The 22047-nt window shown below is 40.2% G+C and overlaps 14 protein-coding genes across 14 annotated transcripts; 10 read left to right on the forward strand and 4 right to left on the reverse strand. All coding sequences in view use genetic code 6, as the record gives it.

The window, feature by feature from the left end:
- Positions 1-90: 90 nt before the first annotated feature.
- On the forward strand, positions 91-1401 carry SS50377_26038 (Transmembrane domain-containing protein; the record flags this gene model as incomplete). Its single annotated transcript, XM_067909859.1, has 1 exon — positions 91-1401. One exon carries the CDS (start codon positions 91-93, stop codon positions 1399-1401), a length of 1311 nt encoding a protein of 436 aa, XP_067762615.1.
- Positions 1402-1625: 224 nt separating this feature from the next.
- On the forward strand, positions 1626-1775 carry SS50377_26039 (uncharacterized protein; the record flags this gene model as incomplete). Its single annotated transcript, XM_067909860.1, has 1 exon — positions 1626-1775. The coding sequence occupies one exon, from the start codon at positions 1626-1628 to the stop codon at positions 1773-1775; it is 150 nt and encodes a 49-aa protein (XP_067762616.1).
- A 1648-nt stretch (positions 1776-3423) lies between these two features.
- SS50377_26040 (Cysteine-rich membrane protein 1) lies at positions 3424-4395 on the forward strand (the record flags this gene model as incomplete). The annotated part of the gene is made up of 1 exon (XM_067909861.1): positions 3424-4395. The coding sequence occupies one exon, from the start codon at positions 3424-3426 to the stop codon at positions 4393-4395; it is 972 nt and encodes a 323-aa protein (XP_067762617.1).
- Positions 4396-4737: 342 nt separating this feature from the next.
- SS50377_26041 (Cysteine-rich membrane protein 1) lies at positions 4738-5868 on the forward strand (the record flags this gene model as incomplete). Its single annotated transcript, XM_067909862.1, has 1 exon — positions 4738-5868. One exon carries the CDS (start codon positions 4738-4740, stop codon positions 5866-5868), a length of 1131 nt encoding a protein of 376 aa, XP_067762618.1.
- Positions 5869-6203: 335 nt separating this feature from the next.
- SS50377_26042 (Cysteine-rich membrane protein 1) lies at positions 6204-7253 on the forward strand (the record flags this gene model as incomplete). Its single annotated transcript, XM_067909863.1, has 1 exon — positions 6204-7253. One exon carries the CDS (start codon positions 6204-6206, stop codon positions 7251-7253), a length of 1050 nt encoding a protein of 349 aa, XP_067762619.1.
- Positions 7254-8252: 999 nt separating this feature from the next.
- On the forward strand, positions 8253-8732 carry SS50377_26043 (uncharacterized protein; the record flags this gene model as incomplete). The annotated part of the gene is made up of 1 exon (XM_067909864.1): positions 8253-8732. The coding sequence occupies one exon, from the start codon at positions 8253-8255 to the stop codon at positions 8730-8732; it is 480 nt and encodes a 159-aa protein (XP_067762620.1).
- Positions 8733-8769: 37 nt separating this feature from the next.
- On the forward strand, positions 8770-9084 carry SS50377_26044 (uncharacterized protein; the record flags this gene model as incomplete). The annotated part of the gene is made up of 1 exon (XM_067909865.1): positions 8770-9084. One exon carries the CDS (start codon positions 8770-8772, stop codon positions 9082-9084), a length of 315 nt encoding a protein of 104 aa, XP_067762621.1.
- A 22-nt stretch (positions 9085-9106) lies between these two features.
- Positions 9107-9769, reverse strand: SS50377_26045 (uncharacterized protein; the record flags this gene model as incomplete). The annotated part of the gene is made up of 1 exon (XM_067909866.1): positions 9107-9769. One exon carries the CDS (start codon positions 9767-9769, stop codon positions 9107-9109), a length of 663 nt encoding a protein of 220 aa, XP_067762622.1.
- A 2428-nt stretch (positions 9770-12197) lies between these two features.
- On the forward strand, positions 12198-12656 carry SS50377_26046 (uncharacterized protein; the record flags this gene model as incomplete). The annotated part of the gene is made up of 1 exon (XM_067909867.1): positions 12198-12656. One exon carries the CDS (start codon positions 12198-12200, stop codon positions 12654-12656), a length of 459 nt encoding a protein of 152 aa, XP_067762623.1.
- Positions 12657-13081: 425 nt separating this feature from the next.
- SS50377_26047 (Cysteine-rich membrane protein 1) lies at positions 13082-14056 on the forward strand (the record flags this gene model as incomplete). The annotated part of the gene is made up of 1 exon (XM_067909868.1): positions 13082-14056. One exon carries the CDS (start codon positions 13082-13084, stop codon positions 14054-14056), a length of 975 nt encoding a protein of 324 aa, XP_067762624.1.
- A 729-nt stretch (positions 14057-14785) lies between these two features.
- SS50377_26048 (uncharacterized protein) lies at positions 14786-15094 on the reverse strand (the record flags this gene model as incomplete). The annotated part of the gene is made up of 1 exon (XM_067909869.1): positions 14786-15094. The coding sequence occupies one exon, from the start codon at positions 15092-15094 to the stop codon at positions 14786-14788; it is 309 nt and encodes a 102-aa protein (XP_067762625.1).
- Positions 15095-15740: 646 nt separating this feature from the next.
- Positions 15741-17375, reverse strand: SS50377_26049 (uncharacterized protein; the record flags this gene model as incomplete). Its single annotated transcript, XM_067909870.1, has 1 exon — positions 15741-17375. The coding sequence occupies one exon, from the start codon at positions 17373-17375 to the stop codon at positions 15741-15743; it is 1635 nt and encodes a 544-aa protein (XP_067762626.1).
- Positions 17376-19498: 2123 nt separating this feature from the next.
- On the forward strand, positions 19499-19828 carry SS50377_26050 (uncharacterized protein; the record flags this gene model as incomplete). Its single annotated transcript, XM_067909871.1, has 1 exon — positions 19499-19828. The coding sequence occupies one exon, from the start codon at positions 19499-19501 to the stop codon at positions 19826-19828; it is 330 nt and encodes a 109-aa protein (XP_067762627.1).
- Positions 19829-21037: 1209 nt separating this feature from the next.
- On the reverse strand, positions 21038-21211 carry SS50377_26051 (uncharacterized protein; the record flags this gene model as incomplete). Its single annotated transcript, XM_067909872.1, has 1 exon — positions 21038-21211. The coding sequence occupies one exon, from the start codon at positions 21209-21211 to the stop codon at positions 21038-21040; it is 174 nt and encodes a 57-aa protein (XP_067762628.1).
- Between the last annotated feature and the right edge of the window lie 836 nt (positions 21212-22047).

Genomic DNA, 22047 nt, shown 5'->3' on the forward strand with positions numbered 1-22047 from the left:
TTTACATGTATTAATTAATATTTAAAAGAAAGATAAATGGGCCGAAGACCTGGTATTACCTGTAAATGATATTACCCACTTCGCAAAATAATGGACACATTTATTCAAAATAAGTCCAAGTCCAAGCCTATTAGACTCATGGTCGGCTGCCTTGCGGTAATACTCGATGTTATCATCTGTATGATTTTAGGCGTTGCCATGATATTCTTTTATTTCCTCCTACTGGGACTTAGTAAGAGGAACATGCTTCTTTACGCGCCTTCCATTGCAACTGAAGTCGCAGTCCACCAAGTTTTCTTTTACCCCTGCGTTACAGGATATCCCAAAATCAAAGAATGGTGCTCCAGGCATTCGCACCTTATCGTCTTCTCTACCTATTTCTCGATCCTCGTCGTTACCGCTACCGTATCAATTTTCGTCCAATCGTTCATTTTCGACTGCGTTTTCTACACGCGAGTCGATGCAGCAGGGCAAGTACTATTCACCCTTCTACCATACGGCGCGTTCATCGGCACGCACCAGGTCATCACCTTCGTCGTCATAACCTCCCATACGGTCCTCGCCAACTTCCACTTTTTGAAGGAAATGGACCCCTTCGCTGCCGGAGTTTGCGCAGAAATCTGGACCTGGGGCATTTGGGGAGTGTGGATTGGCAGGGCGCTGTCCCCCGTCTCAAACCTTGCCCAGATCGCTGGGTACATGCAGTGGATCCCAATCGTGAACCTCATGGGGCACGGGATCTTCCGGAACGCCGATTTCAGCGGCTTCCGCAGCGACATGTCGAAGTTCGGGATCCTTTTCGTTGGAATCCAGGTCCCTGTCGCACTTTGCACGCTAATCGGCTGGCTTTTCCACCGCTACGTCATTTTCCGCAGCCTGCCGAACGTGGGAGCGAACCCGCAGCTCGTGGGGCACTCGGTATGGGGCATGGCAGCGCTATCGTGGCTTCCGTTCCAAATCACCGGAAACAGGCTCGCGCCGATCTTCTACGACGAATTCTGCCTCACACCACTGCGCAAAAACCGCTGGCTGCGCATGTTTGTGTGGATGCTGATTTTTATCGTTTTGGCAACGCCGCTTTTGATAGCATTTTACGTCTACTTTTAGTAGATTTTGTACAATATTCTGATCGTAAATGTGCTCAAATGCACTGATTATCAGGGCGGGGCGCTTACAACCGATTTGTCTGACTGGCCGACAAGGCCGGCATATTTCTTAGGGTTCGGTGTAGGAATTGCGTATGCTGTGTGGTTTGACACGCTGCATATATCGAGAGACTCTAAAAACCATGAGCAGCATAATATAGACAATTCGTCAGTGTCAGGGCGCGATTTAGAGCAGGGAGGGTTAGAGTGTACGCAAAGTCAGATGTCATTCCATAAGCAACATATGTAATAATGAGTGAGAGCTTGCGGAATGACTAGGTTTACATTTTAAAAACTAATATTAAAAACATAATATATAAAATTCAATAAATCTTTTCAAAAACTTGGTTTCTAAGATCATTATAGTTTAACTATATCTGCAATGAGTAAATTATTTACATTTTCAGTAAAGCAATATATATATATATATATATATATATATATATATATATATATAGTGCAGCCTACTACACCAAAAACATGGACAGCATCCAGCTCGCCCATGACCTAACCGTCAACGCAATCCTCCAGTAAACCAGGTTTATCCCTGAAGTATACAGTAATTTGAAGGCCTACCACTAGCGCCAGAGCCCCAGGGGCTACCTTTGCGTTGCTGACTACCTGGAGTGAGAGTAAAAGTAGAGCGTCCGAGCGAAGTAGAGTTTGAAATAAAATTTATTATGCTTTATAAGACATTTTTGGCTTTCTTTGACAGTTAAGGGCTCTTGCATCTACAGTTTTACGCCATGGTTGGTGGAACTAATCAAAACACTAGCTTCTGCAACTTACTTACTACTGTAAGGCGTATAAATAGCTTTTAACACCAATTTGATAGCTTTTAGCGCTACTAACTCTAACCAGGTCAAAATAAGTTTTCCTGAACTGAAAATAACCATATTTGCCAGAATTACTGGATAGTAGAATTTCAGTTCTCTATGCTAAACTGCAATCTACGTCTCATTATATCTACTAACTCATCTCACACACTCCTGGGCACATGAAGCTCTTACATATACGATTCATTCAAATTGGTTCATTTTAACCCGAAAAAATATGTTGATTATTGTTATACGAAGGATAGCACAATCTTTCCATTAGCTCTATAGCCAATCACGGTTGTAGCAATGTTACTCATTCGATAATCTAAAATCCTGCGTAAGAACATCGATATAAGAATACCTGCTTTTATGGTAGTCGCAGGGACCGATTGGCTGTTGAAAAAGAGTCATTTTCATTTTAATTAATATACATATATTACTATATAATTTAATCCAGCTTAGTCAGCAAGTTATCAAAATTGAGATGGAAGGTAAAAATTAATTATTGCAACAACAATTTGCAGTGTCTGTCATATAATAAATTGTGCCCCTTAAGACGACAAAACACGGAATGGGTGCATGTGAGAGACTAACACCAGCTTGCTGACATTAAATTATATTGAAGGAGAGAAATAAGATAAACATTAACTGTGTAATTAATTTAGCACATATAATAGTAATATTTAATTTCTGGAGAAGACTATTGGCTAAGTCGTACCAACAATTATTCCCTGACGTGGGGCTGATACGAAATTATGAATGGACTTAGTTTAGGTAATTTTGGCAGATAATATTGAAAAAAATATCGGCGTGATGTAATATTAGTTTTGTGTCAGCTGTTTGCTGAAATATATGAATACAGTTAGTTTGTAGGAATCAATGTAAAGGGTGATGAGTAGTTTATGCATGCCAATTTAACTAATATAGTGATAATATGATACTGTACAAGGAATTAATTAAATAAATATGAAAAAGCAACTAAGTTATAGTTACAGTAGTTTCTGTCCGCAAAATATGAATCTACTATATTGTAGCTATCTGGTAATTAAAGAGTATACGTATAAACTTCACAAGGTTTAATTATCTGAGGCACAACTTTTACTAAATATCTCAATTTCTTTAAATTAATTAGTAATATTTTCATCTCAATTGTTTTCACTTAATGTTGATAAACTGACTTCTTCTTACGATTATTATATTTTATCTATTATTGTGATCCGAAAGTAATTTGTTATTATGAGATATGCACTTAAATTATGCAAATATTGTTTTTATTTGTTTTATATATAATTTATTAATGGTATTAGTTATATTAATATAGTTTTTCTGTTCAAGTAAGAATACGTAATCTATAGCAGTTAGTATTATATTATTTTTTATTTTTTTGCATTTATCTTCAGCAATATAATCAACTAATAGAAAGTATTTTTTTAAACTGTATCTTTATTAAAACTCCAATAATGGCTGAAAAGTGCGATAACGCTGAAAAAGTTTGCCCATCTATGAAGGCATGTCCCGCTGCGGCCACTGCTGAGAATCCACTAGACTGCGAAGCCTGTACATCTGGTGCTTAAAATTGTATTGCATGCGTTACGGGTTCACTAGATATCTGCAGCGCATGCGCTCCTAACTTTTTCTTGGATCCAGATACATCTTGCAAGGCATGCTCCGCCAACTGCACCACCTGCTCCGCCGCAGATAATTGCACTACCTGCGTAGAAGGGTTCGAAGTCTAGGGCGACGCCTGCGTTGCCAAGGGTGGTATCTAAAACGCGTGCGATGCCACAAAGCAATGTGCTGACGCCAAGTTCTGCGAGATTAAGTCTACTGGAAATGTCTGCACGGATTGCTCTAGTTCTTGCGGCAACTGCAGCAGCGCGATCAAGTGCACCACCTGCAAGGGGACCCACGAGATGAACACCGATCAGACCTGCACCACAGCTTGTACGGACTTACCTGTAAATAAGACCTGTATAAGCTCTGCTGCCGCTGACTGTGGAACTGATAAATAGCAGACCGCATGCAATTGCGGTGTTACCGCCAAGAACTGCCTCGCATGCCCCGTCGTTCCCGTACCCGCCCCAGGAACCTGCGACGACCCCCTGTGCACCTGTGCTGATGGAGCTAAGGGAGTATGCACTGGATGCATTGACGTCGCCAACTACGACTTTGACGATGCCAAGTGCAAGCCCAAGGCCCCCACCGCCTGCGGCACCTGCCTGCCCGGCTACGTCCTCAAAGAGAATAAGTGCGAGGAGTGCGCCTCCGGCTATTCCAAGGTAGGCTAATTCTGCTTTAATGACGTAGACCCATCCTCATCCAACAAGCTCTCCGGGGGCGCCGTGGCGGGGATCGTGATCGCGGTCCTGGTGGTCGTCGGCGCAGTGGGCGGCGGTCTGGCTTACTACTTCGTCAAGAAAGGTAAGAAGTGAGGGTATTCATATACGCCAGTGCGGAGCGTTCCGCGGGCAGCTTCAGAGCATGCATGGGCGCACACCAGCCCAGCGGGGGGCAGGGCGGCTCCCGTCTGGTAACCTGGCGGGTGAGTATATTAGCCAATATACGTACTTTCAAAACCACTCCAAAAACGGTTTCAACAATTTGAGTGATTCGTGACAGGATAATTAGGTACGCTATCGTGATTGTATTACTATAATAATACTCTGCAAACCACAACATTATGTTCGAATCTTTATACTTGCACTCTGCGTTGTGGTGTATATCAGTATCCGCGCATGTCCTAGGCGTGAAGTCGAATTCCCACTCCACCCAAAATGCCAGAGACGTGCAAAACTGGTGCAGATTGCCCAGACGGCTTTGTTTGTCCAGGAGAACTAACTTCTATGTCATAGGACTGCGCCAAGTGTACGGTAGCCGGTTGTAAGACCTGCACTGCCGCCGCTATTGGCACCTGCACGGCCTGCTTACCTAGGTTCATTTTAGATGGTAGCGCATGCAGCGCCTGTTCCGCGGGGTGCGGCACTTGCACTTCTGGTACTGTTTGCACAAACTGTGACGACGGTTTCATGTTGAAGGATAGTGCGTGTACCGCATGCTCCCCCGGGTGCAAGACCTGCACCGCAGCGGAAACCTGCACCGCGTGCAATGATGGTTTCATAATGGACTCTAGCGCCTGCAAAGCGTGCTCAGCTAACTGCAAAACATGTAATAATGATGGTTCTACCTGCACAGCCTGTAACGATAACTTTTTTATCAAGGGTGGTAAATGCGATAAGGACGAGTGTGATTCTGCGACTCCCTGCACGGCTGGAAAGTTCTGCAGTATTTTGGCTTCAGGTAATATATGCACTGATTGTGAATCTAAATGCGAATCCTGCACCAGTGCGACCAAATGCTCCACCTGCAAGGCTAGCAATGAGATGAACACCGATCAGACCTGCACCGGTACTTGTGCTGGATTGAAGGTCAACGAAGCATGCATAAGCTCTACCGCTTCTACCTGTGGATCTGCTGGATAGCAGACCGCCTGCAGCTGCGGTACTACCGCCAAGAACTGCTTGACTTGCCCGATTCCCCCGGTTCCTACTCCGGATGCCAACAACTGCGACGATAAGCTTTGCACTTGTGATACAGGATCGACCGGGACTTGTAAAGCATGCGTTGACACCACCAACTACGCTTTTGACACCGACAAGTGCGTTGCCAAGGCCCCCACCACCTGCGGCACCTGCCTGCCCGGGTACGTCCTCAAAGAGAATAAATGCGATGAATGCGCCTCCGGCTATTCTAAGGTAGGCGAATTCTGCTTTAATGACGTAGACCCATCCTCCGCCAACAAGCTCTCCGGGGGCGCCGTGGCGGGCATCGTGATCGCGGTCCTAGTGGTCGTCGGCGCAGTGGGCGGCGGTCTGGCTTACTACTTCATCAAGCGGGCGCGGAAGTGAGGGTATTCTAACATCATATACTTAGCCGATACAATACAGCAAGGGTTTCTAAAAATTGCATATTATATTATTATGACATTAAAGCAGATTCAGCTTTCCGTTTTATTTTAGATATATGGTAATATGAAATTATGTCACCAGAATATCCAATATCCTAAAATATCCTTCCAAAGCAGTTTTTGGAGATATTACTATTTTTAGTTAGTATAGTAATATACACCTAATAGTCTAACCATAAATTGCAAAATTTTCGTATTTACTTTATATACCTATGTAAAAATATGATTCTGAGTAGGAGTTACATATAAAAAATAACATTTTCATACCACCCCAAAATGACAGAAACCTGCACTTCTGAATCTCCTTGTCCTACCGGTTTTGTTTGTCCAGATGGTGCTACTGAGGAGACATAAGATTGCTTAAAATGCACTGTGACAGGTTGCTAGACCTGTACTAAGGACGCTCTAGCTACCTGCACAGCCTGCCAACCAGAGTTATTCCTGGACACCGATAAGTGCACGGCCTGCTCCCCCGGGTGCAATACCTGCTCCACAGCGGAAGCCTGTACCGCGTGCAATGACGGTTTCGTACTTGATGAAAGTTCCTGCAAAGAATGTCCGGCGAACTGCAAAACATGTGATGCTGATGGTTCTACCTGCACAGTATGTAACGAAGACTTCATCTTCAAGGGCAGTTAATGTGATAAGGACGAATGCGACGCCGATATTCCATGTAAGGCTGGAAAATTCTGCAATATTTTGTAAGCAGGGAACAGATGCGCAGATTGCGAAACGAACTGTAAATCCTGCACCAGTGCCGATAGATGCACGGCTTGCAATCATGATTATGAGCTGAACACCGATTATACCTGCTCTGCCGAATGTAATGTTTTAAATGTGAACGAAGCATGCGTTAGTACAGCAAATGTTCCATGTGGAGGTACATAATAGCAGACTGCCTGCAATTGTGGAACTGCCAATAACTGCTTCACCTGCCCTGTCGTATAGCCCCCGAAGCCTGACCCCAACAACTGCGCTAACAAGTTCTGCAGCTGCGAATCAGGATCCCCTGACGCCTGCACAGGCTGCATAGATGATGTAAACTTCACATTTGCTAACAGTAAATGCACCACCAAGGCCCCCAAAACCTGCGGCACCTGCCTGCCAGGCTATGTACTTAAGAAAGGCAAATGCGATGACTGCGAAAGTAACTATACCAAGATAGGAGAGTTCTGTTTCAAGTCATCCGAGGAGGCAGCTCTTGGTGGTATTTCTGGCGGGGAGATCACGGCCATCACTATCGCAGCCTTGGTGGTCGTCTGCGGTGTGGGCAATTGTATTCTATTGTACTTCCTCAAGAAGGCTAGGAAGCAATAATTGAAGTGATTTAGTAGTTTTGGGAAACCTCAGATAAGCTAGAGTCCGTTAGCTCTAACGGGTTGCTCAATTTTGTGTGGAGCCAACTAACAATAGTAGCTTACTAGTAGGCGCCATCAATATTTATATTTTGCTAATATAAGCTAATTGAACCTAATCTCAACACTAATCCGCTGGCTCAGAATATAGAAATGCTATTTCTTGTATACGTACTATTATATATTTGATATTTTTGGTTTAGTAATTGTATACTACTTTTCTATTATTAATTATTATACCCTTCAACATAAACTTTTATTCCAAATTATTATTCATTACCTACTAATCAATATACACTAAAACCCATTATAACATTTTCCACCAGACTAGGCTCACCCTCTTAATCTACACGAGTAGGGCCACTTTACAGAATCAAGTGCTCCCCCTTTTGCAGTTCACCTGCTTCGACTCCCCGTCCGCCACTTTCACGGCTACCTTCTCAAGGACGCCAAGTGCGAGGACTGCGCCCCTGGGTACTCCAAGGTCGGGTCCTTCTGCCTCCTACCTGCCCAGGAGTCTTCATCCAACAAGCTAGCCGGGGGCATCGTGATCGCGGTCCTGGCGGTGGCTGGCGCAGTGGGCGCGGAAGTGACCTAGTATTAGAATGAATGTTTGCACTTTTACAAATTTCCTCAATAAAACTTAAATCTCTTTAACCATCCCTAATATATACTATAAGTGACTTTATAATTTTTACTCAAAATATCGCTAACCTAAATTGATTATTGCGAGAAAAATGCCTTGTTCTATCAATAATAGTTGTTGTTACTCCATTAGAATCATTTTCTAGGGAAACAGTAAAATTTAGTTTCGCTATGATAGCCTTTTATTTTACGATAATAAGTATATTTAATATACGATTTTTACTATCTGGATTCTATTATTTTACCCCTAAAAATACATTTTCGCAAGTATTAATATAGGCAAGCCTATAAATTTTATTGGTTCTTCATTAGTACGCAAGACTCAATGCTCCACCTTTTGCAGTTCACCTGCTTCGCCTCGGCTTCCACCGCTTTCACGGCGCAGCCACTGGCGCTACAGTCCGACATCTGCCGCTACCTGGAACGCCGGTTCTCGTCTCCAACCCTCACGTTGGGGCGAACGGTGTTTGTCGCCAGCAGCATCGCCTTCTCGGCCACGAGCCCGCTGGTGCTCCGCCTCGAGTGCCCACCGCCCTCTGCACTGCCGCTGGGCGCAGACAGCTGCCGCGCGTGCTAGCAAGGTCGGCAGCGGTCGTGCCAGGAGGCGGCCCTGGCCTCCATAGCGAGCATCCAGTTCGACTTCCACGCCGAGCAGGTCCAGATGGCGTTCTCGCCCGGCATCTACCTGGTGCAGTCTCTTGACGCGCGGAGCTGCCTGCTCGGCTACACTATTCGCTACTTCCCCGAGAAGATAGTCTTCACCGGGGCCCGTTCCTCTGCCTGCTGCAGCTTTCCGACGCCGTGAGGGCGCTGATGGCGCGCAGGAAGTGCAAGCCCCCGATATGGAGCGTGCCCCAGGACTGCCCGTGGGTGCAGCTCGTCGTGAACGGGGAGGTGCTCAACGTGGCGCCGTACTACGAGGCCGACCTGCTGGGCCTCACGGTGGTCGAGGTGGACTGCGCGAACGTGCTGCCTGCGTTTCAGCCTAAGTGCGAGGAAGTACTGGGAGTGGCGAACAGCAATCTGGAGAGCACGGTCCACTTCCAGCTCGCGGTTGCGGTGGAGAGGAATATCGGAAAGACCGCCGCAGTCGACATGCAGGTCGCCTCTGCCACCTACCTCACCGGGGAAGCGCTGATAGAAGAGTTAGAAGGTGACGCCGACTGCTACTCGGTCATCTCACTGAGCGCCGTCCAGGGCCACGTGAACGTCACCTTCGCCGCCAACGCGGGTACGGTGAACTGCCAGCAACACGTCTACGACCGCGCTCTGCTGCAGATCCAGGGCGTCACGACGCAGTTTTACAAATTGGTAAGCGAGGTGCCCAGCCTGCCCGAGTGGAACGGGAGCGTAATACTGAATACTGCGAATGCGGATAACGCCACCGAGTTCGGCAGACACCTCACCATCGCGCTGGACGGCAGGCGGAGCGCCTAGTACCTCTATATCTAGTATATCCAAAACGACATAGTGACCCTGGAAGAGTACTCCAAGATAAGCGACACAGGGGCTGTACCGCAGCCCAACCCTAATTTTGTTCGACCGTTCCACTTGCATAGCGGCCCAGCCGATCCCCTGTGTGGACCGAAACCAGACCATCTTTGAGACAATGATCCGCGGTGTCCCCTACTACTTCGTGTGGTAGCAGCGGCCTTCAGATGTAGGCGAGCAGTACTGCTACGAGATAACTAATGTAAAATTCAACGAACTAGCTGCACGAGAAACCGGCGGTGTTGCATGTGACCATTGACCATAAGTTCCTGGCAGACAACCTAGTTCTAAGCGCCCAGCTTCCACAAATCTACTGGGAGCAGATCCTGGTTGTGCTTATCGGTGCGACATGGTTTAGTTTTAAAATCGCTGTACTCGGGTATGCGATAGCGGAAGGTCTTGCAGGTAAAAATATAGATGATGAAGGCGCAGCTGATGTTAAATGGGTGATAATATTTGATTTTCTGTGACCTTCAGAGTCTTTAGTGAGGAGGAAGGATGTTTGATACCAGATATCAGGAATAAATGGAATGGGTATCATTGATGGAAAGCAGTAAGTGTGATAAAATAGCTCAGAATCAGAGTACCAGAAGGGGGAAACGATAGCTGCAAATATATGATATTGGAGAAAATATTAGGTTGATCATGATGTGAGGGTGAAAGTTATGGTTGGGAACAATTTACTAGAAAGGCTAATAAACTTGATCTAGCAGAAATTATGGTAGGCCTGATGCTTGAGAGCCAGCTATTTAGGCTGTAGAGATTGCTCAAATAGGGTATAAATAGTAAATTATAGGCTAAATGGAATGGCTAGTTATGCGATTTGCTTGAGTTTGCATTAGGTAATTAAATAATAGTTCGAGGAGTATACTAATGCATATTTACGGATAAAAATATCGCTTTAACGCAAAATTGCAAGCAAATAATCTTAGTAGACAAATTGAGCCAAAATTTCCAATATAGAATCTAGACTCATGCTGCACTAGCGCGCAACACGATTGTACTCAGGAACAATAACAGCCACAAGTTCTTCATCCATCCAATTGCAAATATGACAATATTCAGTTCATTGGTCGAAAAGTGAGCTGGAACACATAGCACCTTACCCAGAAACCTTATATGCCTAATAGCTAGAAGAAAACTGTAAAATAGCTAGCAGAGGTTTCATTTTTACGAATGAAGTGGAAAATTTATTACTTATGGTACAATATACTCTAGAGCATCAATTCGGCAGCGCGCGAGTCATATCCAGATGGTATCGAAATCAAGCCATTTAGACGCACGTTCCATAATTATAATATGCAATATTGATCGTAATATGGGCATTCTTAGTATTTCCCAAATCTACTAAACGCCTTGCCAGCCCACGGCGTCCTCTTTTCCACCCTCCGGACGCGTAACACCCGGCGAGTCGCAGCTGTGTCCAATATACCCAAATCGCAATTATGACCCTCCAACCACCCTGCATCACCCAGTTACACCAGACCGTCCAAAATCCTCCCGTCGCTCCCCTGCACACCCAAAACCAGAAACCGCAAAAACTCCAGAAAATGCTGTCTAGTTCATTCCGTTCCGCGCTCCGAGCACCTGCTAAGAGAACGTCGCTGAATCGCTTCCATGGGCGGCATTTGCATGATCGCTCTTCGTGGTGACCAGATACGATAACCTCTAATAAACTAACCAGCAGCGTCTGCAGCTGAAGCTTGTAATGACTATTTAGAGTGGCGGAGATTGTAATTAATAGATACGATAGTTTATGTGGAAGGGAAAAGATGCCGAGTTGGAAGTGCACAAACTGCTCAAATTGACGTAAATCGTGCATTGCACCCGCCAATGCGCCGCATTAGCAAAGAAATTCTAGAATTCATTCTCGGTTTGATGCTAAAAAGTGTCTGTGCAGGTCGAATTCAGAGGGAAATGCTGGCTGCACTTTCGTGGACCTAGCCCTAAATTTACAGTTTTCTTGCTTTCAGGTTAATTGGAGCGGAGTTGGTTTTGTGAGATAAGAAGAGGGCAGGAGAGCGCGGTACGGATTCTGGGAATTTCGAGGTCCTATGTGCGCTTTGGAGCGGAGTTCGAGATAAAATTTAATATGCTTTATCAGACAGTTCTGGAATTGCTGGGTTGATAATATTACTTGTATCTGAAGTTCTGCCCGTTGGGGGAACTAATAAAACACTACCTTCTGGAACTTACTTACTGCTGTAAGGCATATAAATAACATGATGGCGCCAATTTAATAGCTTTCAGCACTACCAATCCACCAGGTTAAAATAAGCTTTCCTCAGTTAAAAATAATCCTAATGCTCCATTTGGTAGTAACTTGAATTTTATCACGTGCGTAAAAGTGCACATATGTAAGTATCTTCCCTCAGTAGCGCATCTCTCATGCCTGCAACGCTTAGCCCATCGTGGATACGCTTCGAGCAAATCGGTAGCTTTTAGTCAGAAAAATAAATCTACCCATTTTTGGATGAGATACAGGATATGCCTTACATTCCTTCTACACCTATTTAGTGTATCAAAACTGCACTTCCCAAACTATCACGGTACGCTGAACCTTGAACGGAGGGTGCTTATCTAGGGCAGTACCAGGAGCCGGTTGGAGGGTTTAAATAATGTTTGACGTGAGATTAGAAAATTAGCATAGTAGTACACAGCCTATCGCATGCAGCTAATCAGCCAATTTGGTAAAATTGCAGTGGGGAGCCACATAAATTTTAAAGCAGCAGTCGCAGCCTGCACGCCTGGAATTTAAGTTATGTGAAAACATAATATAATGACTTTGATTGCTATGCTATCAAATTATTGTAGCTGCTGGGCGTCAGAAGGCATGGCAGCAGAGAATGGAAAAATAAGAAATCCAAGAAAATGTTTATATAGTATATAATACAAGTATACTTTATCTCGCAGAATGACTGCTGGCTAACTGGGAGCCGAAGTGGTTCTGCGGCCTTGGCGATGCTGCAGTGGTGCTGAGTTGATTATGAGGTTAGTGGAAATGAAGCTGCAGATGGTTCGGGAAAATGTGCTCCGCTGCGAACACGGCTTTGGCCACCCGTGCGACCAAGTAGGGAGGCGCTGGTAGGGTGGTGCTGTAGATGGGAAAGGAAGCACAGTGGGGTAAACTGACCTGCTGATTAGTTTCGAGGCGCTGCAATATTTTAGATGCACCGATTCAGCGATCGTCTATGTAGCGATAGCTGGTGGGCTGGCTAGTTTCTAAGCCTTTAACTGAACTTGAAATGTTTAACTATATGTGCTCCTTGTGGCTAGTGGGCCAAGTATACTCAATTTACGTACCTGAATTCCAACTCCTACTACCCTCCCCATTTTCCCAATGTTGTTGCACGCCTTATCCGCGAACTTGTTTCCACCTAATATGTGCAAATTAGTGTGTATTTCTGCATAATACCTGTTTTTGGTATTGTGATGTGAAAGTAATTTGGTATTATATATTATACTCACAACTTATGCAAATTATATTACATTTTATATATCATTAATTAATGCTATTAGTTATATTAATATAGTTTTTCTGAAGTAATAAAACGGGCAATAAGGTAATAATATTAACTTTTATTTTTTGCAATTATCTTCAGGTATATAATTAACTAATATAGGGAATTTTTTTGAAACTGCATCTTTATTAAAACACCAAGAATGGATGAAAAGTGCGATAACGCTGAAAAAGTTTGCCCAGAGATGAAGGCATGTCCCGTTGATGCTACAAACGCTATCCCAGCTGACTGCGTCGACTGCACCTCTACAATCGGAAACTGTAATCTCTGCATTGCCGCTGCTCCCGACACCTGCACCGGCTGCAAGACCACATTCTTTCTGGACGCCAACGAGTGCAAGGCCTGCTCCGCAAACTGCACTACTTGCTCTGCCGCCGACAAGTGCACTGCCTGCGCCGAAGGATATGAAGTTAAGGCTGATGCCTGTGTAGTCAAAGGCGCCATCGTAAACGCGTGCGATGACACAAAATCTTGTGCAGATACTAAGTTTTGCGAGATTAAGTCTACTGGAAATGTCTGCTCGGATTGTTCTGGTGAGTGTGCAAACTGCAGCAGCGCTACCAAATGCACGACCTGCAAGGCTACCCACGAGATGAACACCGATCAGACCTGCACCGCACCTTGTGCGAATTTACCTGTAAATAAGGCCTGTATAAGCTCTGCTGCCGCGGACTGTGGAAGTGCTGGGTAGCAGACCGCCTGCAATTGCGGTACTACCACCAAGAACTGCTTGACTTGCCCGATTCCCCCAGTTCCGACTCCGGATGCCAACAACTGCGACGATAAGCTTTGCAAGTGTGATTCTGGTACCCCTGCGACCTGTACTGGATGCGTTGATGAGGAAAATTATACATTTTCTGCTGCTGCCTGCACGCCCAAGGCCCCCACCACCTGCGGCACCTGCCTGCCCGGGTACGTCCTCAAAGAGAATAAGTGCGAGGAGTGCGCCTCCGGATTCACCAAGGTAGGCGAATTCTGTTTTAATGACGTAGACCCATCCTCCGCCAACAAGCTCTCCGGGGGCGCCGTGGCGGGGATCGTGATCGCGGTCCTGGTGGTAACTGGCGCAGTGGGTGGTGGTCTGGCTTACTACTTCATCAAGAAAGGTAAGAAGTGATATTTTACTTTTAGATTGGTTTGACTTAAGGTTGGGCGAACTTGGTTTATCAATTATAAACCGCAAATAAGTACTAAGTGATAAATCTTAACTGGGATTGTCGGTAACCTCTTCTATGCCTACTAAGACCGAAGGTGCTTATTTTGATACTAGTAACTGAATTACTAGGATAGTGAATGCACATCGGCTAGCCCCCCATTAGGTATGGCTACCCTTATTTCATGTGCATACGACTGTGCTGCATAAATGGTCATTGCCAGCCAATAAGTCCTGAATTTAGAACTACAGTGCGGTATGACCAACTAGGGAAATACTGGACGTTATACTTCCGTAAATTTGTTCCAAGATATGAATTGTTATGTTGGCTCTATGCCCTATTTAGTCTATCATGAATCCAATCAAATTTTAAATATATTACTAACAATACATATCTAAAATCTCCATATTAAGAATTTATCTGTTCCACATCAACTTTTTATACTAAAGCTTTTATAGCTATTGTAATCAGTTCAGCTTTAAATTTTCGATTTCTTACTCTTAAGACTTGTTCCAGCCAACCCCCTAGTAACTTACGAACCACCTATTAAGCCTAACCTCAAAAGCTACCATAAATCTCATTTTACCTACAGAATCCCATTTTTAAATTGATTTTTCACTCCTTTTTCAAAAACGGTTTATTTGCTTTATTATGAAAACTCTTAAATTCACATGTACCGAAACTCATAAACCTCATGAACTTATTTTCTCATTCGCACGGTCAGTATTCCCTCCAAAATTGCATCCACACCCAACCTTTTCAATTGCAGCCTGCGAAGCAGAATTTTAGAGCAGCCAAAACTCGAGAATTTGCTCACTTTCTGCGCCTTTTTGCAGCGCCGTAAACGACGAAATCCGCCCGGATTTCGGCGTTTTGATACGCTTGCACCATGGGCCTGAGCCGCTCCCTCGTTCCCCTAGCAGTAAGAACGCTCTGCGGGTAACCTGCGGAGACCGGGCGCTGCTTTGTAGCGTGGTCCGAACGCTATGCGGAACGTTCATTTTAGGAAGGGCGTTTGCCGCTCCAAAGACAGGATTTGGAATGGCGTTGAATCGTTGAGAATAGCGAGAAATTGGGCGCGATCTGATAGTGTTGATTGATTAAATTCTGAATAGCGCGCTATTTCGATGTGCTGGAACAAAGCCAGCTTGATTTGGCGTTTAAGTGCCTGATTTGACTTTAAATTCCTGGTTTAGCATACAGAATAAAATTGAGCTAAGGCTGAATTGGGTAGTCGAGCTCCATGTCGAGTTTCTGTATACGCCTTGAGGATGCTAAATTAACATATCAGCGCTGTTAATTTAAGTATTGGTAGTAGGCTTAATTTGATTTGAAAATATACGATTTTTTATACTAAAAACGGACCAAATATGAAAACAACTATTAGAATACTATCGATATATAAATCGGATAGATCGCTTATTCCCGAGTTATGAAAAATACTGCACTTATAATTAAATACATACTTCTTAGTTTCAAAATTTAACTTTTTATTATATCATATTTTAAACTCCTGGATTGCACCTTAGGTAATTTTAGATGCATTTTTATGATAGGATGCTTGCATTTTAGACAGATAGTAACGCTGAATAAATTAGATATACACGGCCTATAGGATTATAGAAATTACTTGTTACATAGAAAACTTCACTTAATTTTTATTTTATGCAATCTTGTAAGATGAATTATACATATTAAAATGGTAAACATTAAATTGCCTAAAAATATTATGAGACCTTACTTCCAGAATATACGTGGGGTGAGGTAGCTAACATACCTGTACATAGGAAGAGATTCATTGTCAATAGTTATAGTAATATCATTACTTTCTTTTGATATTAAATTATAAATATTATTTGCATCCTTCTGGTTTAATTTATAACAGTACGGCTCGCGTGATTATTATATTTATTACTACCAAACTAGACTATAAAATCCTACCTGTATTTGTAATATAATAGTACCAGACTTTGCTGGGGACCATGCTAATTAGGTAGCCTATATACAAATTTATTCATCAAGTACTATTAATATAGCGTTTCTATACGATTCTTAATTATCATTTACTTTAAATTCTTACTATAGCATAATTTGATTATCTTAAATAAAAAGTAATATCATTTGTTGATTTTTTCTTTATCCACGTAATGCAATTGTTAAATTATTTTTATATTCAGTTTAGTTCCCAGCATTGCTAGAATTCATGAATATCTTACTCGTTTTTTCGTCTATTATAATGTTCGAATTTTATAGAGTATAATAACCGTCTGTAGAACCGTATATTTCAATCTCTACACGATCAAAATCCTTTTTAGGACATTAAATTGGTGCTTAATTTAATACTAATTATATTTCTATATGATCTTCGTACATTAAAACTGTAACATCTTTGAAGCAATCTAAAACAGTAAGTACTTCCTCAATTTAAGCAGATCCTTTATAATAAATAGCAGTATTAATAGGCATATCTATAGTTTTCATTTTACCTATATTCCTTTCTACAGCAACTGCTAACTGAAACTCAACAAAACTTTCCTAATTACTATTTATTACTTTCATAAAATTTCTACATTTCAACTAATCGGAAGCTAGAACTTTATCGCATTCGACGTCAATCTGCCCCATTCCTAATAAATTTACTTCATAATAAGGCTAAATGCTTATAGCATCACCGTTTAATAATAATTAAACCCAAGGACAATCCTGAGGTATGCCATCTATCGGATCTTTGCAAGTTTTAGAAGCCATTAGACCTTTCACTTTATCCGAGAGTTCTAGTATACAAAGGAAGGGAACTCCAGAAAACACTAGTTTTTCTTAGCTGTACAACAATGTATATTAGGCGTAACAATTTCCTGAATCAAAAGATAAGATCTAATAAATGCTAGGTGTGAATTACATTAACATTCTTTCAGTATGGAAATCAAAAGTTATCTGTGATATAGATGCTGTTGCAGCCTCTTTACATGCAGCTTAACGTGCATTTTTACACGATTAACATTTTGGTATGTCAATAGGGGGTTTACATTCTTCTATACATGGAGCAGCTGGACATTCTAAATGCAACACTAATCTTTCATCAGATGAAAACACTATTTGAGAAGCTACAAATGTAATTTTACCGAAAGCTAGCGTGGGTATAGCAATTTTTCCTTCTAGATATTGACAAATTTCACTTTTTATTTATTGAGGATATGCTGTAAATAGGACTGATGCAGATATGTAATTGTACTCAACTGAGGATGAAGAATTAAAACAAGAAAATTGTAAGACGATCATCATTTTAAAATTATTAATTTATTATAATAGTCATTAAATCTAATATAAAAGTGTTGTAGAAAGTTTTTAATTATAATGTACTACATATTCAAACGTGTAATTTACTATATATACTATTATTATTGTATATTACTTTATAACTGCGGAATTTTTATTGGTGTTACTTTGATTATAATAAATTACTAAGAAAAATAATGTATTAGAATTTTATTAATAGTTGAATTTACTATTACTATTTCAAGTTATGTGTAATAATAAAAATATTAATATTAAAACTTATATTAATTAACACTACAATTATTTTAGATTCTGAAGTTTCGAATAAAAAGTATTAATAGTTTTCAAATTAACAGTTGTTAGTATTTTTAGTTTTCATTTTTAATCATAAAAATACTAATTTAATCACAATGGTAACAAGTTTTTTCTAGTTTTTAAAGAAATTTAATAGAGAAACTTATTTATAAATTTTAGTATCATGACTTATATTTCTTTATTTCTCTTAATTTAGCATAATTTATATTTAATTTATTTAGTAAAAAAAACTAAGTAATATAGATTAGCTTACAAAATTTGATTCTTCGTAAAACTCAACATCAATAATACAGTTATGTTCTATTAATAATAAAGGTTTAATGTAAAATTAGATATTTTTAAGATATGAATGAGAAAACTAATTGTTTGACTTGTATTATAAAGATTTAGCAATTCATATATAATAGTTTTCTAGTTAAATAGTAGCATTCTACTAAAAGTAAAATTATAAGTGTTAGTTGTTATGCTAATGATACACAATTGCAGCTATGCAACAATGAAACGTTCAATCACTTCATCGAATTATGTAACGAAGGTACAATATAAACTATAATACACTAGTAATTAATTATGGAATTAGGGATAATAATCTTATACAATAATATATGCCAATGCTATCATTTTTACAGAATGTTAGTAAAGAATAACCGAATGATACATACATTCAAAGAAGTTTATTTAATTGATTTAAATTTGCAATAAACAATCATGCAAGAAGGTTCTGAGTTATAGAAAAAAAATTAATGAACGCACGCATTTTACAGATTTAATTTTTGAAGCAAAGCAGTAGTAATAGATATTATATAAAATTATATACGTTAAATGTAAATGAACAATCATTACTTTAAAAAGGAACCCCAAAAAAAGCTTATTATAATACATATTAGATTCAACCACAACATAGTATGACCATGTTTAAGATACATTAATCTTTCTAATATCTTACATATGTTTGCAAATAATGAGGCAGATTAACATTTGGACTACGATTTTTTATTTTTAAGAATATTTTCGTCTATTGAAGATATTGCCTATCACTGAAAGTAAACCAACTGCATGACCAATATGCTATCTCGTCAGAAATAAGTCAACATTCCATTGCAGAAAATCCTAAGTATTCGATCACAGTTAACCATAACCATCTTAACTATAACTTTTTAGTTCCATTTTCAACTTTACCACTCGCGTTATGATTTTATTAATTCCCGATCACCTGAACTTTCTATAAATGAACTTTTGACAAATCCTTATTTTTTAACTCAGGCCCAGCTGCCTAACTAACAACATTTCTACGCACTTATTTTGTGCAAAATCACCATTATTAATTTTATCTCAATATCAATTATATACAATTATCTGCAATTATATCCATTCATATATAATTATATCCATTTATATCAATTTATATAAAATTATATACAATCCCAACCCTCCACGATCAGCACAAATCGCTATTTTCACACCCCCACAAAACTCATATTCGACCCTTCTACTATCCTGACACATTATGCCCCAAAACTTCTCGCTGACCAGAATTCCCACCTTTTCATGCGAATCGCAACCGCTTCAGACAATTTTTCCTGACGCTCAAAATCGTACTTTTAGGCCAAAAATTCAGCTGATTTTACACAAAAATCCCGCTAGAACTCGCGTTCGACGGGCGTTCTTTCCATCGAATTAGGAGCGGAAAGTGCCGTTTTAGCGCTTTTCCGGCCGGTAGAGGCGGGAATTTTTGTGCGGAATTGGAGCGCGCAAGGTGTCATTTGACGATTTGACGAATTGGAATTTTTGCCCGCTGGAGATAATTTTGCAAAATGACGCCAATTTTAATTTTTGTAATTTTGCAGTTTCCATGCAGGAAATCTGCGATTTTTACGCAGGATGATCGCAAAAATAGTGAAATTTTGGTCCAGGTTAATCTAGAGGATGCTGGTAAATTACAGGATTAAGTGCTCGTTGCGCTAATTGTGGAGGTGACGCTTGGATTTGAAAAATTGGCGAAAATGGTGTTTAGTGATATGTTCAGGTTTTGGATGTTTCTTTTGATGATATAACGAAGAGGAAGTTTAGTTTAGAATATTGGAAATATCGTAATAGGATTGTCTGCAAGTCGTACAATCTGCTGTATTCGATGCAAAGGCTGATGCTGAGTAAATGACTGGATAAAATTGGTGATAATCTAAGCTGCTGAGTTCTGTTTTTGTCATTGACTACGCGCGAAATAGTCAGGTTTCCTGTACTGATTAGCCTTAGATATTATGGTGCAATTCGTAAAGAAAATAAAAACTTCTAAGAAATATACAAATAAGGTAATGCGGGATACTGTAACTACATATGCCTGATGATGTATGTGGTGTTAAGGTTTGTGTTAATTGTGGTGTTCAGCTGAGCTATTTCTGTGAGTACACTGGACAATGATCAAAATACGATTGAATAGTAAAACTAGTAGACTTTCATGATAAAAACTTAGCATATAATTATCTATATACCCAGTATTCAATTTAAGCATAGTATTATTAATTTAAATTACACTACCCTCAGAAAGCTCGTAAGTACAGCTAAACTAGATATCAGACTCGGTCTGACCTTTGAATGGTCATTGGCAAAATCATTAATTTCTAGCAATAATCTAAATCGCTCTAAGGAAATTGTCCACAATCTCATCAAAAACGGTGCCGGCCGACATCAATATTTTCACTTTCAACAGCAAAACTTTTACGACAAAGATATCATTCTTACATTCGAATAAAATATAACGCCGATACATACCTCCATTAACTACTTTTTTCGACGCCATAACATAGGTGCAGGAATAAATGATGGCTGCACGCTAATCTCTGATGGAGTGATGGTCCACGTTTAAGGAAAGCGTAATGAACTGATATAGCAAGTGCGTGTGCAATTTTGAGGTCCAGCGGTGAAGTAGGTATCGTTGATTTGGACCTCGCGGAGATTGAGTAAATTTGGGTTTAGTATACGGAAATTGTTTTGGAGTACAAGTTCATTGTGTATCTGAAAGGGCTGACCACCAGTAGGATTATGAAATCGTTAGAAGAGGCATTGGAGTTATTTTGAGTGTTTTCCGTAGGAAAATAATCGCGTGTGCCACCATTTGCATACGCGCTTTATCCCATAGTTGAAGATATTATTGACCAACTGAGGGATTCTTTCAATCAAATTAAGTTTTATCCTTTTAATAGTCATATTATGCATGGGTGGTTGCGTCAGCTCGTCGTACGCGTCAAAGCAAATTTGGTGTATAAGGCAAGGAAGTAATCGGAGATTACGATGGTATACCTCTGGTATATTTTTGTTAAAGTGAAGGTGCCAAATAGGTATGATAATTAAGGGACTCACATCGTCATTGGCATAATGAGCTCGTCGCGACCAATCTCCACTCTATAAGGTATATTGCGCAGCCTCTGCAATTTTATCTTTGGGAGATTGTTTTGGTCGAGGTGGATAATACTGGGGCGTCTGGCTGACTAAACCTGCATAGGTGCAGAAGACAGAGCGAAACCCAGCATTATTAAAGGAAAGATAATATTATAATTTTATATTAATATATAACATACTATGTGCTAAATATTTGTAAAAGATGAGTAAACCACAATGTATATTTTACTTTGGAAAGTGTTTATAGGTTTGGTTCTCGGAAATATATGATGAATATTTATGTTTCATTTATCTTCATTAAATGATATGCCTAAATAGTTTTAACATTTATATCAATCATATTAAATGTAGATTATTTGTATAAATTGACTTTAGTGAGTGTTGATGATTAAGGAATATTAATTATTAATTGTGAATAGTTTTAATATTGCACGTAAAATTTTAATTCTTAGCAAATGAGGAATTTATTTCCTCGATTAGATGGTTATTTTCAATGATATTATATTTACTGAATGGTAGTCGCGCGTTAATCTAAATAAGTAAGACTTAAATTTACAGATATGAACACACATCTAAACGGTATTACTTCATTATTTAACAATTCTTACTAAAAATAGTTTCAGAGATCGTTGTTTATTATCTTAAACTTATTTTCTTGATAGTTTAATTTTCGCAAATTTAATCTAGATTATACGTTCCTTTATTTGTGAATATTTTTAAATAGTATAATTACTATGAAATTATATTTTAAGAATATACCTAACAAACTACATGTAATGATGAATGATTATCATAAAAATTTTATATCCATCTGAGTAAGCAGTTATAAAATAAATTCAGTTTTTCACAAAAATATATTTAGGGCAAATGCAATTTTTCGATTTGGTGTATAGTATTGTTCATGTTGTACTGAATACTATTACTTTAAAAATTAAAAATAGAAAATGATATTATTTTAGTAAATTAA

The sequence above is a fragment of the Spironucleus salmonicida genome, chromosome 6 (genome assembly GCF_000497125.1).
Source record: "Spironucleus salmonicida strain ATCC 50377 chromosome 6, whole genome shotgun sequence".
NCBI lineage: Eukaryota > Fornicata > Diplomonadida > Hexamitidae > Spironucleus > Spironucleus salmonicida.